This window comes from Lolium perenne, chromosome 7, assembly GCF_019359855.2.
Source record: "Lolium perenne isolate Kyuss_39 chromosome 7, Kyuss_2.0, whole genome shotgun sequence".
NCBI classification, from domain to species: domain Eukaryota; kingdom Viridiplantae; phylum Streptophyta; class Magnoliopsida; order Poales; family Poaceae; genus Lolium; species Lolium perenne.
The window spans coordinates 164,479,345-164,503,924 of record NC_067250.2 but is presented as its reverse complement, the minus strand read 5'-3'; the positions used below and the strand labels follow the sequence as shown (position 1 = coordinate 164,503,924).

Genomic DNA, 24,580 nt, shown 5'->3' with positions numbered 1-24,580 from the left:
AGTGGCTGTGTGCTCGGAGGTACTGGTCAGGGAGGCGCTGGTGGCGGTGTGCTCGGAGGTACTGGTCAGGGAGGCCCAAGTGGCGGTGTGCTCGGAGGTACTGGGCAGGGAGGCGTTGGCGGCAGTAGACACAACAACTTTGGCGACCAATCCACAAAGCATAACCTGAAGATGTCGTTTCCCCGATTTGATGGTGATCAACCACGCATCTGGAAAGAGAAGTGCCTGGACTATTTTCGTCTGTTTAATGTCAATCCTGCTCTCTGGCTTGTATCAGCTACTTTGCACATGGAAGGAAATGCCGCACTCTGGCTGAAAGCCTATCGTCTTCGTCACGAGATCAACACTTGGCCGCAACTGATGCTGGCAGTGGAAGAGAAGTTCGGCACCGATGATCACCGCAGATTCATGAAGCAGCTTTTGGCACTCAAGCAGCAGGGTACAGTGGAGGAATATCAGATGCAGTTTGAGCAGCTGTCTTACCAGATTGCGATTCAAAACCCGCATTATGATGAACAATTCTATGTCTCACAGTTTATTCGGGGCTTGAAGGCTGAGATTCGTGGATCTGTTGAAGCACACAGATTCCTCAAACATTGGAGCCTGCCATTCTTCTTGCATTGGTTCAGCAGGAAGTACAGGCTGAACCAAGACCATGGGCTCAGCGACAGTTTCTGCAGGATGGTCCTGATGCACACACTTTGGGAATGGACACCGACATGTATGCTGAGGTGTTGACCCATATCGGAGGTTTCTCCCTATTTCAAGAGTTTGAGCAGAATTCCGCATATGAGGTGTTCACTGATTGTCGTCCTCTGAAGGATGTCTTCAATACAAGCAAAAACTCATGCACAAAGGCCTGGCGTTCGCAGCCCCTACTCACTCCTTTGATAATTTGGAAGCACTGCAATGACTGCGTCTTAGAGGGCGCCCAACCTTCAATCCGCAATCTCATTGCACGCATCAAGGACAAAGCAGCTCTCTAGGCCAAGGCAGGGGCTGATTGAAGCAGCACAATGTTGTGGAGGAACAACTCCATCGTGTTGCTACAACATGGACAGCACAATTGTTGAAGGAACCGCTTCAACGTGTTGCGCTAGATATCGCTCTAGGGGAGGGGCTATCAAGAGTTCAATCCAAAACTCACAACACACAAGATCTAGTCCAAGATCTAAGACAGAACACAAGGTTCCATTTATTTGATAGGTAGGAAGTACATAGTCCGATTACATAGGTAGAGGTTGGACCTCTATTTATAGGCTGCATGAGCCTTCACTATTTAGCTCTACTTACAACTAGAGTGTTCTAGAGAACACTACATATTCTAGGGAAAGAACTACAAATATTCTAGTTACAACTTATACTAGAATACTATGAAACCCACTACAACATGTAACTAGAGGACCATATTACCTAGAATGTAGTAGAAGTGTGTAGAAGCTAGTACTAGATATTAGTTCTGTTTACTTTATTTTATTTTCTCTTTTGTCCCTCGCCATCCTCCCCTGGTTGTTTAGAACTCGACCTCGAGTTCTCTTCATAGAGTGCTTGTTCTGGATGAAAAAGAGCCAAGTCTGCCATATTAAATGTGTTGGAGATTCCCATCTCAGTTGGAAGATCTATCACATAAGCATTATCATTTATCTTCCTTAGAATAGAGAATGGTCCATATTTCCGCCGTCTAAGTTTCTGTTTAATGTCTAAGGGCTGTCTTTCTTTCCGGTAGTATACCATCACCTTATCACCAACTTGGAATGATTTTAGCCTCCATTTGTAGGCACTTTTCTCCTTCGCCTTGGAGCTATTACGATTTGATTGGTTTGGTAGAATGATGATCTTCTGCTTGTTCCAAGTGAAAGAGTAAGAATTTCCTTCCCTTTGTGTGTTGTATCCACATCAAATTGCCAAGGTCTCCCAAGAAGAACATGGCTGGCATCCATATTAACAACATCACATAACGATAGTACTTGCCCAAAGAGAGTGGCAGATTGCATTGTTTGGTGACCCTCATATCCACTCCTTTCTTAATCCATCCAATAGTGTAGGGGTTTGGATGATCATGTGTCTCAAGCTTTAAATGGTTCACCAGATTCTGAGAGATAAGATTTTCACAGCTGCAACTATCAATCACTATTTTGCATACCTTGCCATTCACCGAGCATTTTCTTTCAAATATTTTCTACCGTTGTGTGTTGTCGGGATGTGGTGTTGAGCACATGAGGGGCTGAATCATGCATATCACCTCTTCTCCTCTTCACAAACATCTTGTCCTTCTACATCTTCGGATTCATATTTTTCGTCGTCTTTGCCATCATGGATTGTTGTGTTGACAAATTTCCTCAATGGGCAGTTGCTAGATATCGCTCTAGGGGCGGGGTTGTCAAGAGTTCAATCCAAAACTCAACACACAAGATCTAGTCCAAGATCTAAGACAGAACACAAGGTTCCATTTATTTGATAGGTAGGGGTACATAGTCGAATACATAGGTAGATGTTGGACCTCTATTTATAGGCTACATGAGCCTTCCACTACTTAGCTCTACTTACAACTAGAGTGTTCTAGAGAACACTACATAAGCTACAACAAATATTCTAGCTACAACTTACACTAGAATACTCTGGAAACCACTACAACACATGTAACTAGAGGACCATATTACCTAGAATATAGTAGAAGTGTGTAGAAGCTAGTACTAGATATTAGTTCGGTTTTACTTTATTTTATTATCTCTTTTGTCTCATGTCACTGATAAACTTTGGCCTGTCCTGCCACAGACCTGGGATGTGCACTAAAGCTGTCATTTGTTTTCTATTCGTGTGCCCCTTAGGAGGTTTGCAACAAAAAAAAACTCCACCTTTCAGTGAAACTGAAATGAAACGCAAGTATTATGCGTTTTCTCAGAAAAAAAAAATACAAGTCAGGGACCTAGGCAAACATATATGCGAAGTTTGGTGAAGTTGGCTCACACGGTTTGAAATTTGCGCTCATGTCTTGGTGAGACAAAGTTTATAATTTGCGTTGTTTTGAGGGTGAAAACCTTAGATACTGAATGCAAATTGCCACTTGATTTAGCACCCTAGCGACTTGAAGATCCCTGAAAATTTTCAGCTTTCTTTCATTATTTAATTGCTCTTCTACTCTCACTTCATGTTGTGAACTCCTTTTGCAGTCACACATGTAAGAGCCTCGGAGGTACAATAAGACAGTCCCAAGGAGCAGTCACTCTTCCAATTAAAGTAGCAACAGTCCCAAGCCTCAAGGTGGAGAAAAGGCGGACTGAGCAAAGGACTTCGAGGATTGAAGGAGGATGAACCCAGATCACTGAGTCCGAGACTCCGAGTTAGAAGTGGGGTGAGGTCTAACAAGACCAGATCACTAGAAGTTTTAGCCTTTTGGAGAAGCAAACAGGAAGTACCATGTTGCATACAAGACGATAAAGGAGGAAAGGATAGAGTTAGGGTTGAGTTATCCTGGAGTAAGTCGGACTACAAAGTCTTAGTCAGGATCACCCAGACTAGGATAAAAAGGGCAGCGGCTGTCTCTTTTCAATCTATAGGTAATTGCCTTAGCAGGGTTTTTTTTTTTTTTGCCTTTTCCAAATCAACAATAGCTCAGAGACTCGTTGGCGCACACGAGGGTGAGCGGATCGGATCGTGAGACTCACTTCAATTTCTCTTTGCCTTTTTTTCATGGAAAAAACAAATATTTGATGACGCATTATCAGGCATTCAAACCATGTCCTAGACATCAAGATGCAGGGGCAAAACATGACCACATAAGTTCAGATGGAACTTTCATATGCTGAATCTGACATAATGAAATTACCTTATTGTGAGATCTATCAAGGGCAACAATTTCTCCCTTGTCCCTCATAAGGATAGCAATTGCTGTTGTTTTTCCTCCTGGAGCAGCACACATATCCAGTATTCGCTCTCCTTGCTGGGGATCTATTGAATAAATTGAAAAAAACATGTTTACTGCACACATATCCAGTATGTTACAAATCAGACTGGAAATATTGTAGTCAATAAGAAAAAAATATTCATAACAAGGATAACGTAAGGCTTAAAGGCAAAAAAAAAAGTTTAATATGTTTACTGCATAAAGAAAAACATCAGTATAATTATAGCAGCAAAATTCTAAAGAATGCAGGTAATGTCGTGTAGGTCAACCATATGTGGACAAGCGTATTTCTAGGAGTAAAAATTATTCAGATGTCGCAAGATTCAATATTTCAACTGGTTTGTTTCCAGATGTGTAAATCTGTAGACTATTCCAACCAGCAGCTTCCAAATTGTTTCAGTTATATAAAATACTCCCTCTATCTGAAATTAGTTGATACATGCAAATCTAGACAAATCGGTGACATCTAATTCAGGACAGAGGGAATATGAAACTTCAAGGTGGCCCTAGTTTTCTCTCAGTACAAGAACCTGATCAACTCAGCAGACTCACATGTTCAAATGGAATATACTTCTCTTCTAGTTCACCACTATTTCTTTTTTTTATTTAGCAAATGCCCCACCATCCTATAACTACTTATATATTCTTAGTTGTAATCATTCCAGTGTTTATCCACTACATGTGTTTAACCCTAACTTGATAGAACGCAAGCAGCAGCTTCAGTTCAGATACTGCGCATTAATGTATTGTACACACACAAATAAAGACCACAATAACAGATAAAGTGACTTGGTACTTGTAAAAGCAAACAATTGCAAGAATTCTTCAGATTAAATCACACTTCTGGTTAAGAGATGGACCAACAGAAAAAAATTGTAGAAAAAAATACATATCGTACCAAGGACACGAGCAGCCACAATACTTGGCAAATTTTGAAGAAATATTTCACCTTCAAGAACATCTAAATAATAAAAGATAAGTGCAGTTAGTTGGTCATGACTTTGAAGGTCTGAAGCCAAGCTCAATGGATTTCAAAAGTAGGGCATGCCAATAAATTGAACTAATTAAAGCAGTAAGCACCATCCACACCATATCACATATCTGAGCTTTGCCACAGAATATAGCCACGAAGTAGCAAATCAAGCTGATAAATAGTGACCATTTGGTTACTTGTGAACAACAACAGACATGATTTACAGTGAAACAACAGATGGAAATATGGAAGCTAACTATGGCTAATGGGAACTTCGTGGGGATCAATGGCACTACTCGCTGCCACAGATTGCAAAAGCAAAGTTAGCTTTCAGCCAGATATGTTTCATGGAGATTCTTGCCTTTATGGCCTGGAACATTTGGACGGAACACAGTGGGAAATTTTACAAAGAAATGAGCTGTCTTCCCTTGGTGGAAAATGAGGTTCAACGCAACTTTCTTCTTCACTCATAGAGTTCAACTCCGTTGCAACAAAGCTCTTCTGCTTGATTAATATCTCTTGTGTTTTAGTTGCTGGAGAGTCTCCCTCCCCATGTATTTCGGTACTTTTCTTACAGAATTGCACAAAAGGTTTTACAGGTAACCAAAAAGGCAAAAACTATGGCTAATTGCACTTTGTTACTAATGAAGATCAAGAAAGTGACATGACAAAGTACATTCACTATCCTAGACAAAAAAAAAAACTGACAATAGCTATCAGCAAGTTCTGCCACGTTACATAAGCGGTCACGTGCGGCATTACAGTATAAAAGTTTGTTCGCCAACTAGACAGTTCTTACATTGGTATTGAAAGTGTGAAAAAACAGAATGGGTACTTAAGATATTAAGGTTCTTTGCCGCAAAATATAAAAAAGTATACCAAAAAATAGGAAAAATGTACCATTAAAAGATGGGAGTTTGTACACCCTCTCAGTCATCTCTACTGCAACTCCATGAAGAACACGAAAAATTCCAGCCCTTGACATTGCAGCGATCCCTTGACCAATGTACAGACCCTTTCTCTCTTCATAATGTGCATCTGTAACATTGAGTAGACTTTACAGTTTATGACCTTGTATTTTGATCAGGGAAAATAAACTTTCTACTCCAAACTATAACAATACAACTCAACCATCTATTTGATGGCATAATGAAAACAAATATTTTGATAAAATGGACAGGACAGCTTTCCCATGTCGCACCTATCCATTCTCTCTCACTCAAATACATGCAACCAAAGAGATCAATGCATGCAAGCACATCAACAAGATTATTTTGGTTTTGAATGTTCAAAAACTATTCTCTCAAACTGTCCTATTTCACCATTGGCCTAATTGTGACGAGATCTTCAGAACTAGATCTCATATTGATATGGTTCAACAAAAAATTCTCGTCAGTAATCAGCAGGTTATTGACAAGTTATAGCCACTTGGTTAACAGGTCATATTACCTTGGTTACTAGTATGTTACCCTCTACACATGTAAGACTTGCATGACACTACTTTTATGGTCTGATACCATCTCTTGTTGGTAACACTTGAATGTTCACTCTCTAGCTTCACATAATATCGCAGTGCCTATAAACATATAAATCTATAAATCTTAACCTGGCAACTGGTGGCAACGAATTTATCGTCGAAACATAACAAAATAGGATCTTGTTTTGAAGCCCTGGTGAAAAGAACTCAGCAGTGAAGACAAATCCCTAATTGGATTCAACGGTTTGTGAGATCATTTTGGACTTTCAGGTTTAGCAATTAATGACGAAGCGAGCATGAGGTGGAAGATTCTTGCATGCATGCATCTCCTCTACCTATAGGGGGCAAAGCCCCAATGGAATACGCCACAAGGGAGAGCAGATCTGCATGCATATGCTATTTAGATTTCCCCTGGAAAAATATGTATGTTATCGAATAAGGACTCAACAAGAACTGGAGACTTCCACTACAAAAGCTCACCTGACCGCAACCCCTGTAGAACGATTCCTCGTGTTATACCAACAGCCCAACCACTATCCTTAACAGGTTGCTCAACAGCGACTGAGACTGCAACCTTATCACCCTTTTCAACATGTGAACTGCAAGCCAAAACACCAGGGACATACACCTGAAGATAAAAGTAAATGAACAGGAAAGGTCAAAACATGCATAAAGAGGAGTGTGAGCGTTGCGATGACAGTGAACTCGCAGTAAGATAAAATCTAGTGAGGTATTTTAAACATACAAAGAGGGAATAGCAGTGAAATTTTCAGCATGAAAAGGGGGGAATGTTTTTTTGATTAAGAACACTGAAGATTAAAGTACACTATACTGCCTAGCACCAAGGTATTCAGAGAACTCGTTCACTAATTTATCCACGCTGATCAAAAAGCTCTAGTGTTGGGCTCGGTGTACATGCAGTGTGTATGGGTGTAAGTTCCCAAAAGGCCCAGTCTACTGTATTTGTACATGCAGTGTGCAAGGGATGAATGAGAATTCCAGAGGTTTCCCCGAAGATCACAAGAAAATAAAAAAAAATGCAATGGTCAGTTGAGGAAATAACAATATAAGTGTATTACATTTAATTAGAAAAAAGGAAATAAATTAGTTTGATTGTAGAAAAGCAACAATAATCATTCCGAGCTTGTTGAGGGCAGTCTAGTAGAATATAAAAGGTATTGCCTGTGCATCGTACATATATTTGTGACAGTAAAATACAATGGCTTTACTTACCGAGAAGTACATAAATATGCACAAAAAAGATGTGGCGGGTAAATTTGGGGGCTGGGGGTGACAACGCAAATCTTGGACTTCATTTAAGACTTGAATGGCATATATCAAGTCTAATGTCCTAAATCACATCAAGTTGAAGCGTCTGAGTAGATACGGAAAGAATAACCAACAGCTGCCTTTTGGAAGATGATGGTGGCTCAGGGTGCAAGTGGGACTAATTGTGGACTACCCGCACCATCCCACATGTATTATGCAGGTATTTGCGGTAGCCTGCCAACCAACAATGCCCATTGACACGTATGATCAACAGATCAAGTCAAAGCATGAGACACGAGCACCGAATTGTTGTAGCTGGCTGTTTGCATTTGTGCCCAACAAAATGCAACATACAAGAATCACTGCAGAAGCCAGTAGATCATGCCTCTAGGCAAACCACACGGAAAAAATTGGGTTACGATGTGGGCCAAGCGGGACGACCAACGAATCCCGCATATTTTCATTGTACATCCTAGGGCACATGCATGCTACATTAAGTGGGACGTATTATGCGGAATCACGGAAGGCCCTCTCCCACTTCCACCCTTACTGGCATTAGCTACAATCCTTGTGTCCCTTTTAATAGGTAATAATAGTAGGACAGGTCGGTTTGCCTTTACTTAGCTTCTAAGCTTGTTGTGTGACAGCTTAGGTGCAGTAGTCTAAATCTGGTTTTGTTTGCAGCAGCAGTAGAAGCCATCTAGACATTAGTTGCCTAGGTCAGTTACTGTAGCACACGGTCACTGTAGCGCCGACCTAAAGCCTCTATATAAGGATAGGCACCCCATATGGAGAGAAACCAGTTGCAAGCCAAGAGGTGGTAGAAAGCATGTGTGTCAGGTTGAAGCACATATGTATGTGTGTCATACATATGTGTGTAAGCTAGTGGCAGGATGTAGCTCCTCATATAAATGCATTTGTTGCATGTCAATTATGTGTTGCTTGTAAGGCATTAGTTGCTGAGTTTGTATGAGATGCAGCATATGTTGCTATATTATGGTGAAAGATCATTTGTTGCTCAAGCAAGTTTCTCCCCTGTTTCTCATCTGTTCTCCTAGACAACTGAGCAGTTTTTGCACTAAGAATGAGCTGAGAGATTGTGAGAAGGCTGCGCCCAACGGCCCAACATTTGGTATAGGTTGTGGCCAACAACTGGTGGGCTGAGAGGGACAGAGAGGGAGAAAGACACCATACCTGGGCTCCTCGAAGAACTGACTCTGCACATTTTCGACTAACAATTATCTCCTTGATAGATTGACCAGGTTGGCCATCGCAGTGCAGAACATGTGGCCCTGAACCTTGAATGAATAAAACATTTTCAAGGCCAGAATACGGGCACTTATGCACCAGGTAACTCCCTTCATGTGCTTGCTCTTCACCATTCTGCTCACCTATCTCCAAACCACCCATTCCACCACAAAGTTCACTTTGATTAACCAAACTGAGCAGTTTTTGCATGACAACATCAGTCGAAGATTTTAGGGTATTCACACGGATACAAGAGTAACAAGACGGGTGCCTGATCAAGAAAGTTATACATAGTCATAAGAAAACATCAATAACCGTTAGTTATTGGAAAATTCCGCACAAAACTCCAGAGTTAGCTCCTTTTAATACTGCCACCACCGAACTCTACTTGACTCAGCCTTCAAAAAAAACTCTACCTGACCCAGCCTTCAAAAAAAACTCTACTTGACTGGATGCTGAAGTCAACTCCGCCTATGTTGTCTCAACATAGCCGGTCCCAAGCCCGGGTAAAGGAGGAGGGTTGTGATAGGCGAGGCGAGCCAACGTAAAAAAACCCAGCCACTCTTATGGAGACTGGATGCTGAAGTCATGAGCCACGACTAAACATGGTAAAAAAATGTAGTATAATGCGAAAGAAGCCAAGGACACAGAATAATGTCTTCAAGAAAAATCACGGCTGTCTAGGACAATCTGGTATGAGGAGTTGTCTTGGATCTGATACATGGCTGGACCACCGGATGCGGAGGATGACTTTGTGGGATGGTTGTCGATGGTTACTGGATCTACCCCAGCTGTCATTGCATATTCAACGCTACTCCGGTGAGGGGTGCCTCACAGAGGGGAAAGAGAGGGGGAGCCACGGGGCGAGGAGTCATCGGGACAGGGATACACGAGTTACCCAGCTTCAAAAACCTCACGACGGTGGCGAGGCCCTACATCAGCTTGTCTAGAATTATCAGGCAAAAAGTGTAAGATTACAATGATATGTGTCATGCCTCTAGGGCTCCCAGGATCCGGCTTATAAAGCGTCCAGATCTAGGGTTACAATGGTAAAGATCCAACCGGATATGACTAGGTCTAAGCTAAGCTAATTATCTTGATGTGCACGTCAAGGATCCAACTAACATCTACTGTGGGCCAGATCCGACTACTCCTTCTCCAGGCTAGACTCCTCCATCTTGATTCTCCAGCAACTGGGCCGCCCGGTTGGGCCATAGGCCTCACCACCATCTGTGGGCCATCCGGGCTTGCCGGAATTGAGAACCTGTTGTGGTACACCTAGTTGGCACATCTACAACACCCGCACTATGTGCAAGGGAATTTCGTCGGTTATTATGCTCACGGGCGTGGTGGATTTGAAAACATTGGAACGCGGTCATCTTCGACAACGCGCCTCCTAACACGTGTGTCTCCTCGGCATGATTCAATCCTGGGCTGCCACAGGCGGGATTGGCTTAAGTGCCTTGATCCGGCCGTTGCTCAGATCTAGTGGGTCGAGTTGTATGGTGCGGTGTTAGCTCGTCCTGAGGTTGTAAATATGTAAACCTCCTTTTTTTCAAATCAATGCATTGAAACACAAAGCTTTTTGCGTTTTCGCGAGAAAGATTAAACATCACAAACTTTAACTCTCAACCTCAAATCATCTTGTTTTTCAACTCTTGTCTGGAAAAAGCCACTCATGGGATCATAAAACTGGACAAGCAATAAACTTTACTGGTGATGTGAAGATGAACTTCGAACCCAATTGACTAACTAATAGCACACTGCTGTTCTTGAAGACCACTTCTTGAGTTACATTTCTCCAGCTAAATGTTCATGTTCTTCATCCTTAAACCTAATCAAAAGATCCCTAAGCCTTTACTTATTCACAAAATTGCTTAACTAACTAATATGCAATTAGACTTTTTTTCCTTCAAACATCAGAACAACCAAGTAGCAGGTCTAAAGTCCAAGCAAGTAGCTCGGAATCTTGAAATAGTAGTTCTAGTAGTCTTTAAGCCTTTATATTTAAAAATGGACCTCCCATAGTTATATCAGCAGCTTGTTTCTGTTTGTGCACAGCTGTTGCCATGTCATGATTAGTACAGAATCATAGTTGAATGACTTAGGCTAGAATATTCTCCAGGTTAGTTTTGTCAGTTTGATTCGCATGAACCGGTTACAAAGTAATATGATATGAATGCCACTGCAAAATAAAGGACTGAAAATCATTGAGCTTGTTTGATTGTCGGATTGTAATAAAGAGGTAGAGCCGTTGAGGTGGATGTTTTAATTCCCATGGAGTTCTTAGATTTCATGGAAAACCAAAGTATTCCTATCATCCAATGTAGGGAAATTTAAATCCTTCAAATTCTTCTAACCTACGAGGCCCTTATTGTCTCCAGATCTTGGAAGTTGAGAAAAAAACCTGGGCCCCTCCAAAGGTGAAGTTGGGTTGCAACATGCCCCAAGGTGCTTGATCTGCGACCAGTTGGACAAGACCATGGCGGCATGGCCACCTCCTCACCAGCACCTCTTCTCCGCGGTTATGACACAAGGTCCTCTAGTGGACTCGATCAACCACCTGATTGCCAATTGTGAGAGAGAACTTTGTGGATTGGTGCAAGAAGTTGTGAAAAAGGGCACCTAATCCGTGATCATGCTCACAGCATGGTGGATCTCGAAGCAGTGCATGTCTGCCTTCTTCAAAAACACACAGCCCAACATCGCCAGCTTGCTCCACACGATCAAACGTGAGGCCTGTCTATGGACGGATGCATAGGCAGTGGGTTCTTCCAGCACTGTCTAGGATTGCAGGTCTGCAGCGTTGTAAATTCGAAGTATGGACCTTAGGTTTGTAAATAACTTTTCTTCGATTAGTGCATCCAGACACAAAGCTTTGTGAGTTTTCTCAGAAAAAAGATTAATCGGCACAGCTTCTTCGGTAGAACATCAAAGTACACAAAAAGCACAGGCGCAAGGCCAAGCCCGCGCGCAGCAAAAACTTCGAGCTTATCCTAGCAAAGACCTTAGGATCTATTCCCATTAGCCTCATCCAAACTCAAAGCAAGAACACGCAAGAACCCTAAGGTTAGCAGGACTTTAACCAAATGAAGAAAATGAGCAGTATGTGATAGGAAAAAGCTCACGCGAGGGCTTGGGAGATGCGGGCGAAGTGGTCGCGGCCGTACGCCGAGGCGAAGTACTCCTCGACCTCGGGCTGCCACCGCAGCCTCGGGCTGAACGTGTACCGGTCCGTAGCAGCAGCAGGTTCCGCCGCCGCGGGGGAGGCGGAAGAAGAGAAATCCATCTTAGGGCGTGTTCGTGAATGGAAATCTCTATTTCTATCTCTATCTCTACTACTACCTCCATCCGTTAATAGATGTTTCCAGTGGTTCGTCTAAATTTAGATGTATCTATGCCTAAAAAAATGTCTAGATACATTCGAATTTAAATAAATTTTTGACATCTAAAAATGAACAGAGGTAATATTTAAAAAGGAACTTGTTCTCTTTTCTTCAGAGGTTTCGTCTTACATATTTTTTATATAACTATTTTACCCTCCCACCAAATCACATAATATAGACAAATGTCACGGTACTCATTTCCTTTCTTTGACTGTTTAAGTGCCAGTCCTTTGTTTATCCCGCAAACACCGCCTCCCGATAATTCCGTACCAAACGATGCCCTACCGAGCTCCCTCCTGTCAATCTAAAGATCTCTTCTTCTCCTCAGTGCGTCCCAATTCCAACGAAATCGCCGACCAAACTCGTGCACGACGGCACATAGGGTTCCGCCGCTAGAAGCTGGTGCATGAAGGAGGGGGAGGTGAGCAGTCTCCGACGCGGTCTGCCTCCATATCACCGCCTAGATCACGTCGGCTCCGCTGGATGACTGCCTCATCCCCGGCCAAGGTTCTGTTGTTGCATGTTGGTCTCCTCCATGAGATCCGCTGGTCTCCTCCTCCATAAGATCCGCTGGTCTCCTCCATGGGATGCGATACCATCCTGGGAAAAGAAGCTCTATGAATTGGTCAAGGTAATTATTCTATCCATCCCATAGCCATGTTGATCGTACTTGTGAATTGAAACACTTGATCGCAAGCCTAAAATTCGGCAGCAAGTTGCCAACGCACGCTGCAACTGCAACCCCGGTGCCAAACGCGATTTGCCGCAACCCGAAATCGCACCGTGCGCCTGGAATCGCTCCGCCACCGCCCAAACAGTGCCGCCACCGGCCGGATTCCTCTCGCTTCCGCCTGGATTCGATCCTCTCCTCGCCTAGATTTGCTTCTGTAATGCATGGTATGTTTCCGCCGCCGTATTCGCTCGACACCACTGGATTCAGGTGGAGGCCGCGCGCCTGGCCAGGGAACCGCTCGCCAGGACAGCAGAGGTCATGATGTAGCCCCGCTCACCGACGTCGCTACACCAAGACCAACAAGTCCCCCAAGTGGACCGATGACACGAGCCCGAGTCAAAGCTCTACATGATGAGGTGAACTCGCTCCTCGCCACCCTTGATCTTGGTACCCCTTTGGATGGATTGCTACCTCATGCCGACGTGCTATGTGTCATTAGGTACAAGGCGCATCAAGACCACGGAGAGGATGAGACGCCAAGGTCAAGGGAGGGAGAGAAGCAGCTGGACATGGAGATGATCATGAAGCCGAAGCCGACGTCGCTCGAAGCGCTCCAAGGAAGAGACGGACGCTGGCCGGTCCAGGACCCGGTCAGACCGGACCCACAACCGGACGCCCCGGTCATAGGCCCGGTCAACCGGGTGCAAACCGGCGCAGCTCCCTCGTACCGGACGACGACCGGACCCAGGACCGGACTCTTCGCAGATTTCCGGTTTGCGCCCGGTCAGCCGGACCAGGACCGGACAGCCGGTCAGCGGTCCGACCGGACCCAAACCGGATCTGACGGGAATGCCCCACCAAACTGCCTTAACTTATCCATTCGCGTACCTGTTCGCCCTTGCTGGCCATGTGTGCCTATATAAGTAGCCTGAACCCCTCATTTGCTCTTTAGACTTGTTTTGAACTCAAACCTACCTTTGAGCTTAGTCTCCCTTGGGTATCATCCCTCTGTAATCAAGGCACCTTGGTTGTTGACTTTGATCTTGTTGAGTGAGATTCTAGTACAAGTTACTCTCTCTCCCTCACCAAGCTCTTCCTCTCCAACCCCAATCTCTCTCAGGAATTACGCCACGTGCCTCTTCCTCGGAGATTCTATTGGCGTGGTCCATCGAGCCACGGAGGTAAGCATCGGGTGTATCGGGTTGGTGTGCGTGCGTGAGTCTCGGAGTTCCTCGTGTTCGTCGTGTCCTTCGTGTTCCTCGCGTTCTCCCATCTCCCCCCTTGGTTTCGAAGTCAATCCGCGAGATCGGGCCACACACGGGGTCTTAGACCTCATCATATGGTATCAGCAGCTCTTGGTTACCGCGGATTTGACCCTCCACCCACCCGATTTCGATTCTAGAAAATTTTCCAAAAAAAATCCCCAAAAATAGCCCCAATTTGCCTCTTGACCGATCTGTGATTTGGTTGCGTTTTGAGTGGTTTTGGTCCGTGGATCTGGTGTTGTTGTGCTTGATCTACTATTTCCCCAACTTTGAGCCTCCAATTCCATCGTTTCCCGTCGATTTGCTCTTTTGGTTTTGGTTTGGGGAAGAACAGGAGAGAGAAAGCTCCAAATCGCGAAACCCGGTTTCGAACCCGGTCAACCGGACCCCAGACCGGACGAGCCAGTCCAGAACCCGGTCGACCGGGCGGCAACCGGACCAGCCGGTCCTCAGTCCGGTCCAACCGGACCCCAGACCGGGCGCATCTTCGCGCCCTCCTTCGAGCTCGTTTTCCGGCGATCACCACCACCACCATCATCGCAGGTATAACTTGCAGCTTTCCCCTTGTAACCCCTCTTCCTTTTGCGATCTATCCCATCGAGCATTGCTTGTTTAGTGTTGCGAGACATTGCACGTGGCCCCGCATTGTGAGGTGTGTGTGTCGCGTTGAGTAAGGCATCCAAGCAAACACTCGTGTGGCAAGATAGCAAAAGCGAGGCTAACGCTAACATAGTGCGTGAAAAAGCCCCAAAAACACAAAAAGAGTGCGAGTAGCACCATACATCCATACATCCATACATACAAAAGTGTCCAAGTGCCACCAAAGATACAAACGAGTGCAAGTGCCACCATATACAAAAGAGAAAAAGCTTTTAAGCAAAGAGAGATAGGAGAAGAGAGGCCGCGTGTGAATCTTGTTGTCTCTTCCTTTGCAACCGAAGCTTTGGCTCTCCTTGTGTTAGTGTGACACCGAGCACTTATACATACACTTTTCCGCTCACTTTTGGTTGCACTAACCCCGCTTATCTCGTGTGTGTGTTCCACAACTTTTCTGTGTTAATAGTGATCTTCACATTGACATTTGGATTTTTGGACCTTACCCACTTTTTACAACATACTCGATCTTGGATTTGTCATTTGGCTTTCCACAACACTCGCCTAACACCATATTTGCTAGCTTTTGCGTGTGGTTTTGCGTGTGTCCCGATACACTTGATCTTGCTTTCGGCTTGGTGGATTGCCTCAATACTATCTTACCTTGGTAAGAGTGCGAGGTAGTCTCCTTCCACTAACATACACAACATAGTTCTTGTCTTTCCATCATGGATAGGAACGGAGATACCTCAAGGGATGATGAAGTCCTTCGCAACACCGAGAGGTTGGTGACTCAACACAACCTATGGACGCATCGACAAGAGTTCAAGGAGCAACTAGCCCTCTTCGAGACGCGCATCGATGAGCAATACGATGAGGTGGCTCACAACTTCTCCGCCGTGAACCAAGACTTGGCTCTTCTTCGTGAATCTACGGACAACTTGAATGGCCAAATGGCGGCTAATGATGCAAACATGGAGCGGCGCATGGATAGCCTCGAGCGCGCCATCACCAACTTGGGTCGACATCGCCGACACCGCTCTACTTCCTCTTCATCAAGCTCGCCACAAGATTACTACTCTCATGGTGGCCTTTCGTCCTCAAGCTCTTCCTCAAGGCATGAAGACCATCATCGACCTCATCGCCCACAAGCTCGTCATGAAGACTCTCGCTCCAACTCTAGGCGTGGAGAAATACATCGCCATGCTCGTCCACATGAGCGACCTCCACAAGACCAAGTCCTACAACAAGATCGTCACCAAGCGGATCGCCATGCCCACCATGGGCGTGACGACCAACCCCAAGACCAAGGTCCTCAAGATCAACCTCGGCGAGATCTCCGCCGCCACCCTCGCCATGACCAACGTGGACGAGGAGAGCCACACCATGATCAAGATGAGAGACCCAACATTGAGCATCGTCCACAACCGCGACAAGATCTTCAACCACATCCTCACCGTGAACCAAGTGAAGCAAGCGTTCATCTTCAACGCCAACCCAATGCTATGGTTGGCCGTAGAAGACCTCCTATGCCTCCTCAAGACGCAAGAGATGAAGTCGCCCCTCCTCGTAGAAGAAACTTGGAGGATGAAGAAAACATGTTTGGAAGACTCAAGTTCACCATGCCGAAGTTCAAAGGTGAAGAAGATGCCGAGGCATATCTCTCATGGGCACTCAAGGTTGACAAGATATTCCGCATCCACAACTACTCCGGTGCCAAGAAAGTGGCTATGGAATCGCTTGAGTTTGAGGATTACGCCAACACTTGGTGGGAGCAAGTACTCACTCTTAGGGAAGAAAAGGGCGAACCGCCTATTGACACTTGGGAAGAGATGAAGAAAGAGATGCATGCTCGCTTTGTCCCCACGCACTACATGACCGACCTCTTCAACAAGCTCCAAAAGTTGAAGCAAGGCACCAAGACCGTTGAGGAGTTCTACAAGGAGATGGAGCTCACTATGATGCGAGCCAACATCCAAGAGTCCGAGGAACAAACCATTGCTCGCTTCTTCAATGGCCTCAATTACCCCATCAAGAGGATCATCGAGTTCCAACCATACTCCAACATGGTTGAGTTGGTCCACCAAGCATCGAAGGCCGAGCGCCAAGTGATTGAGGACATCAAGTACTCCAAGGCCAAGACCTATTTCTCCTCCAAGCTCGCTACATCGACTCCTCCTACTACATCAACTCCTCATGCTACAAGTGCCAAGGCCGACGTGTCCTCTACAACATCCAAGAAACCGACTATCCAAAGTCGCATGAAGCAAACGGTCTCCTCCACCGCCTCCTCTAAGGCATCCACGGGACCCTCTAGTGTCACTTGCTTCAAGTGTGGCACCCAAGGTCACAAATCGTTTGAGTGCAAGAACACCAAGGTTATGATCACTATGGAGAATGGTGACATCGAGACACTAGATGAAGATGAATACGAGGCCCTTGTGCAAGCCGCCGTGGAAAGTGAAGAAGCTTATGAGCAAGAAAGTGGAGAAGATCCTCTCTTATGTGAGCATGACCCAAGTCCCTCACTTGTGGTCACAAGGGTGCTAACAACACAACCTCAAGTTATGGAAGACCAACGGTGCAACATCTTCCAAACCCGTGCCGGAATTGGTGGAAAATCGATCAAGGTTATAATAGATGGTGGAAGTTGCCATAACCTTGCAAGCACCGAGTTGTGTGAGAAGCTCAACCTCACTCTCTGCAAGCATCCTCATCCTTACCATATCCAATGGTTGAGTGACAAGGGCAACGTCAAGATACAACATACCGTCACCGTCACTTTCAAGATTGGACCTTATGAGGACACTATCGAGTGTGACGTGGTACCCATGACGGTGTGCCACATGTTGCTTGGCCGCCCTTGGCAATATGACAAGAAGGCTATACATGATGGACTCTCCAACACATACACCTTCAAGGTCAACGACAAGAAGTTCGAGTTGCGCCCGATGACTCCTAGCCAAATCATCGCGGATAATGCGAAGGCTTTAGCGAGGGCACAACTCCGCACCCACCATAGTGAGATGAGAGGAGAGGGAGCGACCCACCACAAAGATAGTGAGCGCCACAAGCCATATATGAGTGAGTCCAAGAGTGTCCTTCTAGCCACCAAGAGTGAGTGGAGAGAGCTCCAAGAGAACCCATCCACCATATTGCACTACGTGCTCATATGCAAGGGACCCTCGTCGGCGACTAACGACTTAACCAACATTCCTCCTTCTTTGTTGTCTCTTTTGCAGGAATTTCAAGACGTCTTCCCCGACGAGCTCCCTCATGGACTACCACCACTCCGAGGCATAGAACACCGCATCGACCTCATACCCGGCGCTCCGCTTCCAAACCGTGCCGCCTACCGCACCAACCCCGAAGAGACAAAGGAGATCCAACGCCAAATTCAAGATCTCCTCGCCAAAGGGTATGTCCGCGAAAGCCTTAGCCCTTGTGCGGTTCCTGTGATTCTTGTGCCTAAACCGGATGAGACGCAACGGATGTGTATGGATTGTCGCCCCATCAATGCCATTACCGTCCGTTACCGCCATCCCATTCCGCGTTTAGATGACATGCTTGATGAACTTAGTGGTGCCACGATTTTCTCTAAAGTCGATTTGCGTAGTGGTTACCATCAAATCCGCATGGCTATTGGTGATGAATGGAAAACGGCATTCAAGACCAAACTCGGTCTCTATGAATGGCTCGTTATGCCTTTCGGTCTTTCCAATGCTCCATCTACTTTCATGCGCCTCATGAATCACATCTTGCGACCTCTCATTGGCAAGAGTGTGGTTGTCTATTTCGATGATATTCTCAACTATAGCAAAAGTCTCGAGGACCATGTGCAACATGTGAGAGAGGTCTTGTGCATCTTGCGTCATGAAAAGCTTTATGCTAACCTCCCCAAGTGCACCTTTGCTCAAAACAAGTTGGTTTTCCTTGGCTTTGTGGTTTCCGCTAATGGGATTGAAGTTGATTCTTTCAAGGTAGAGGCCATCCACAATTGGCCTACTCCTACAAATGTTGGTCAAGTCCGAAGCTTCCATGGACTTGCCGGGTTTTACCGCCGCTTTGTGAAAGATTTTAGCACCATTGCTTGCCCTTTGAATGAGCTTACCAAGAAGAATGTTCCGTTTGTTTGGGGCAACGCCCAACAAAATGCTTTTGATGAGTTGAAGAAACGCCTTACCGAAGCTCCCCTTCTTGTTCTTCCAAATTTTGCAAAAACTTTTGAGATTGAGTGTGATGCAAGTGGGCTTGGTATTGGTGGTGTTCTTATGCAAGAGGGCAAACCCGTGGCATATTATAGTGAGAAGTTAGATGGCGCACGCCTCAACTATCTTATATATGACAAGGAGCTCTACGCTTTGGTTCGTGTTCTTGAAGTTTGGCAACACTATCTTTGGCCAAAAGAGTTTATCATTTATTCCGACCATGAGTCCTTGAAATATTTGAAAAGCCAACACAACTTGAACAAACGACATGCAAAATGGGTCGAGTTCATTGAGTCCTTCCCATATGTGATCAAATACAAGAAGGGCAAGGACAATATTGTGGCGGATGCTCTTTCCCGCAAAAACACCCTTTTGCTTACTCGTTTGGATGTCCATGTTTTGGGACTTGAAGAGATCAAAGAACTCTATCCTTCCGATTCTTTCTTTGCTCCAATTTTTGAGAAGTGCTCCATTGAGCGAGGAGTGGATGATTTCTATTTGCATGATGGCTACTTGTTTAAAGCTAACAAGATTTGCATTCCTGAGTCTTCGCTTCGAAAATTGCTTTTGCAAGAGTCACATGGAGGAGGTCTTATGGGTCACTTTGGACGTGACAAGACACTCGCGATGCTATCCACTCACTACTATTGGCCAAAGATGAAGCGAGATGTGGAACGCCTTTGCCGCCGGTGCACTACATGCTTACAAGCTAAGTCTACCTCCAACCCCTATGGTCTTTACACTCCATTGCCTATTCCATATGCACCATGGACCGATATTAGCATGGATTTCGTTCTAGGCTTGCCTCGCACTAAGCATGGTCATGATTCCATATTTGTGGTAGTGGATAGATTCTCTAAGATGGCTCATTTCATACCTTGCCATAAGAGCGACGATGCTTCACACATTGCTTCATTGTTTTTCAGGGAAATTGTTCGCCTACATGGAGTACCGCAAAGCATTGTGTCGGATCGAGACGTCAAGTTCATGAGTTATCTTTGGAAGTCGCTCATGGCAAAGTTTGGAGTGAAGCTCCTATTCTCATCATCCTCGCACCCGCAAACGGACGGCCAAACGGAAGTGGTCAATCGAAGCCTCTCCACCCTCCTACGCATCCTCGTGAAGAAGAACTTGAAGTCATGGGAGGAGTGCCTTCCCCACGCGGAGTTCGCCTACAACCGCGCCAAGCACAAGACTACATCAAGGAGCCCCTTCAGGGTCGTCTATGGCTTCGAACCTTACACGGCACTCGACATACTTCCGCTACCCCTCCACGAGCGCATCAACATGGACTTCGACAAGCGCACCGCCGCCGTCAAGAAACTACATGAAGAAACAAGAGCGACCATACAAGAACATGTGCTTCGTCAAGCAAACCGCATCAACGCCAAGAAGAAGGCAAGAATATTCCAAGAAGGAGACCTCGTTTGGATCCACCTCCGGAAGGAAAGGTTCCCTCATGAGCGCAACTCCAAGCTCAAGCCAAGAGGAGATGGCACCTTCAAGGTCCTCAAACGCATCAACAACAACGCTTACGTCATCGACATACCGACGTCCAAGTACTTGGTGAGCAACACGTTCAACGTCTCGGACTTGTCACCCTATCATGGAGATGAGGAGGTGCAAGAGTCGAGGACGACTCTTTCCCAAGGGGGGGGAGATGATGTAGCCCCGCTCACCGACGTCGCTACACCAAGACCAACAAGTCCCCCAAGTGGACCGATGACACGAGCCCGAGTCAAAGCTCTACATGATGAGGTGAACTCGCTCCTCGCCACCCTTGATCTTGGTACCCCTTTGGATGGATTGCTACCTCATGCCGACGTGCTATGTGTCATTAGGTACAAGGCGCATCAAGACCACGGAGAGGAGGAGACGCCAAGGTCAAGGGAGGGAGAGAAGCAGCTGGACATGGAGATGATCATGAAGCCGAAGCCGACGTCGCTCGAAGCGCTCCAAGGAAGAGACGGACGCTGGCCGGTCCAGGACCCGGTCAGACCGGACCCACAACCGGACGCCCCGGTCAACCGGGCGCAAACCGGCGCAGCTCCCTCGTACCGGACGACGACCGGACCCAGGACCGGACTCTTCGCAGATTTCCGGTTTGCGCCCGGTCAACCGGACCCAGGACCGGACAGCCCGGTCACTGGCCCGGTCCGACCGGACCCAAACCGGATCTGACGGGAATGCCCCACCAAACTGCCTTAACTTATCCATTCGCGTACCTGTTCGCCCTTGCTGGCCATGTGTGCCTATATAAGTAGCCTGGACCCCTCATTTGCTCTTTAGACTTGTTTTGAACTCAAACCTACCTTTGAGCTTAGTCTCCCTTGGGTATCATCCCTCTGTAATCAAGGCACCTTGGTTGTTGACTTTGATCTTGTTGAGTGAGATTCTAGTACAAGTTACTCTCTCTCCCTCACCAAGCTCTTCCTCTCCAACCCCAATCTCTCTCCGGGAATTCTGCCACGTGCCTCTTCCTCGGAGATTCTATTGGCGTGGTCCATCGAGCCACGGAGGTAAGCATCGGGTGTATCGGGTTGGTGTGCGTGCGTGAGTCTCGGAGTTCCTCGTGTTCGTCGTGTCCTTCGTGTTCCTCGCGTTCTCCCATCTCTCCCCTTGGTTTCGAAGTCAATCCGCGAGATCGGGCCACACACGGGGTCTTAGACCTCATCAGGTCAAGCCCTCAGCTGGCGCATTTGCTCGCGGAGACTGTCGAGGATGCGCTTGCTGGCCGTTGGTGGGACATCGTGGAGGCTTTGCCCCTGCCGGGGTGCTCGCTCTCCATTGCCGGGATAGCCTAGAGGTCGCGCCCTTCGGACGAGTTCTCCCTATGGCGCCGGAACGCGTAAAGTTCGCGCTCCCTGTGTTCTGCCGGTTCTGCCGCCTTGCCGATGAAAAGATCGTCATTGTTGTTGCCAAGCTTGAGATTTTGGAGCCTGCTGCAACATCAAGGACAGGTTGCATCAACTATTATCTTCCTTATTTTTCAATTTTCCATTTTGTTTCCTTCACTTGATCGACGTGTCGAGCAGCTAAACATGCTCTTGACTAGCTGCGTTTTGTTTTACCAAAGGAATCATTATGATATTCGACGCTCAAGAAAAGGGTTTGAGAACTCCCGGAAAGGTGATTCACCACATCTTCTCTCTGCATGTCTACATAAACACTCATATACTCAAAGTGTTCTTTGCTCAGAGAAGGTTATACCATAATTTTTAAGAGGGAATGCTCTCTGCTAGATTGAACTATCAGAGTGATGAATTATTGAAGCTATTTCGTGTTTACTTGCATATGCAGAGGAAGGTGTTCTTTCACTTATATTGATTTCTAAAATACTACTATTTGTGTGATATTTTTGACGCCTACAGAAAACCTTATGTTGCATAGGGAGAACCTTAAACCCATCGCCACTTGATTTCTTTCTGTTCATATCGCGTTCGTGATTGTAGAGCTGATCCATGAAAGAAGCTTTCATGAAGTTTATGTAAAGTGTGTGTCTCATATATCCAGCTTGCTGACATCAAGTTCGCAATCTGATTACCCTGTCAAAGAAAACCAAGACACCAGTGAATCAGTATATTTCCAGGGTATAGGTATTTGCTAACAGCGGTAAAGGAGAGATCCATATTCATGTTCAATGACACACTGGTTCTATTTAAAAATTGCGATAGTAGTACTATTTTCATTACTTACTCGTTCAATTGTGTGCGCATAACGAGCAGGAACACTATGTTTTTTTTCCTTTTGTGAAAAGAGAGTAGCATTTAGGTTTTGAAAATACCTCATTTTAAACAATGGCCATAGGAAATATACTGATTCACTGGTTGATAAAATAGGGAGCAACTGTTACAAGATAAATGGATGAAAGTACCTTTTACAGTTTACAACATAACAATATTATACCTCTGAGGGCCTTAATTTTGGTTTCCGCTTTTCAACAAAAATGTTCTCAACCATGTAGATTAGGAGGAATAACTTTTGTACCAGAATCTCTATTTTCTAGGCACTAGCATGATTACTGATAACTTCCACTGAAGTCTTATACTTCAAAGATGTAACTCAGCTCCTAGAATAAGCTTCATATTTCCTTACCAGATTCTATCAATGTGATATCTGTGGACGACAGTCATTGCTGCAAATGTAAAGGTTAAGTATGTATGTCCAGTCCTCTTGGTTATTGCATCTCTATTGCGGGGAGCTGCCTGATGGGTGTGAGCTCAGGATATGTGACCCACTAATGTGGTATGTGATTTGCAGGTGAAGAGGCATCAGAAGAAGAGAAAAATGTTTTGGCGGACATTTGTCAAAGAGGTGGCAGAGAGATACAAAGTGGTGTTATGCAGGCAGTTCAGTGTTGGTATTATGCACAATATTCGTACACCTCATAGGACTGATTTCCCTTTGATTCTATTTCTCTGAAATTTGAGTTCCACCTATGTAGGTGGTGATTTGGTTGCTTTTGGCAAATGGTCCTCATTAATATGCAACGGTTTAGCTAGAGCATACACTAGGTAGAATATAGACAATACTTTTTTGATACTAGATAGTCTAATATGTTTGGTGGAGATTAGGTGTAACGTGAAAGTCAAGTTTTATTGTCCATGAAAGTCAAGTGGTTTATTGAAGCCATCTTATCAAGATTTTGGCTACCCTACAGAATAATGGTAGGTTTTAGAACAAACTGCAAGAAATTGTCAATCTAGTTTTGTATACGCTACTTACATAATATTTTCTTACTAAAACATCTTTCATTGTATAAAAATGAGAGATTGTATATTTATTTTGCTTCACATTATGTGTGGTTGCACTTTTTTTGGAATCGATTTCGGATCAACACATCTATTTTTGTCATGGACATACTTAAACAATGAAAGTGTCATTATCTTATGGAAAGATAGCTAACATGGTGATAAATCACTATCAAAGCAGAGACATGACCGATTAAAAGGTAGAAAGGAGAGGACAGAAAGAGTAAATGTTGGTAGTCCTCGGTTAGTGTTAGTAAGAAGGATAAGTCATCATGCTTGTTACAAAATGAAATCACCATTTTTCATGTTCTGTTTCCATGGCAATGCATGGGCTTGACACAAAAGGCTAAAATTTAGGGTTGTCTCAGAATATTTTTGAATATCAAAGTGTTGTTGGATTAATCAGAAAAGAAGTATTCCTTCACTTATACATGTGTTTGTAGCACACATGTTTTGTGAGACAATAATGTATCCAAAAGCAGAGGTTGTTCGGTTGACAGTAATGGCGGTCCAGAACACATATGTGGAACTTACCGTGGAAGAGTAAGAAGAAGACGTTTTGTGAGACAATAATGCATCCAAAAGTAGAGGTTGTTCGGTTGACAGTAATGACGGTTGATGTCTACTCACGCTTCTTTTCCTGTAGACAGTGTTGGGCCTCCAAGAGCAGAGGTTTGTAGAACAGCAGCAAGTTTCTCTTAAGTGAATCACCCAAGGTTTATCGAACTCAGGGAGGAAGAGGTCAAAGATATCCCTCTCAAGCAACCCTGCAATCACGATACAAGAAGTCTCTTATGTCCCCAACACACCTAATACACTTGTCAGATGTATA

General features: G+C 45.2%; 1 protein-coding gene across 7 annotated transcripts in view; it reads right to left on the bottom strand.

Moving 5' to 3' along the window:
* LOC127300983 (rRNA (cytosine-C(5))-methyltransferase NOP2C) overlaps positions 1-12,199 on the bottom strand; it is a 30,482-nt gene extending 18,283 nt beyond the window's left edge. For 3 of the 7 annotated variants that reach the window (XR_007851756.2, XM_051331182.2, XM_051331184.2), the window contains exons 1-6: positions 12,000-12,199; positions 8,818-9,142; positions 6,835-6,982; positions 5,778-5,915; positions 4,803-4,865; positions 3,827-3,948 (exon numbers count right to left, since the gene is read on the bottom strand). Coding sequence is in view for 5 of the 7 variants with exons in the window: in XM_051331182.2 (XP_051187142.1) it covers positions 3,827-3,948; positions 4,803-4,865; positions 5,778-5,915; positions 6,835-6,982; positions 8,818-9,142; positions 12,000-12,160 (957 nt within the window). In the remaining 2 variants the exon portion in view is untranslated. The remainder of the gene's footprint in view (positions 1-3,826; positions 3,949-4,802; positions 4,866-5,777; positions 5,916-6,834; positions 6,983-8,817; positions 9,143-11,999) is intronic. The other 4 variants (XR_007851755.2, XM_051331179.2, XM_051331180.2 and 1 more) reach the window with 2 other exon arrangements.
* Between the last annotated feature and the right edge of the window lie 12,381 nt (positions 12,200-24,580).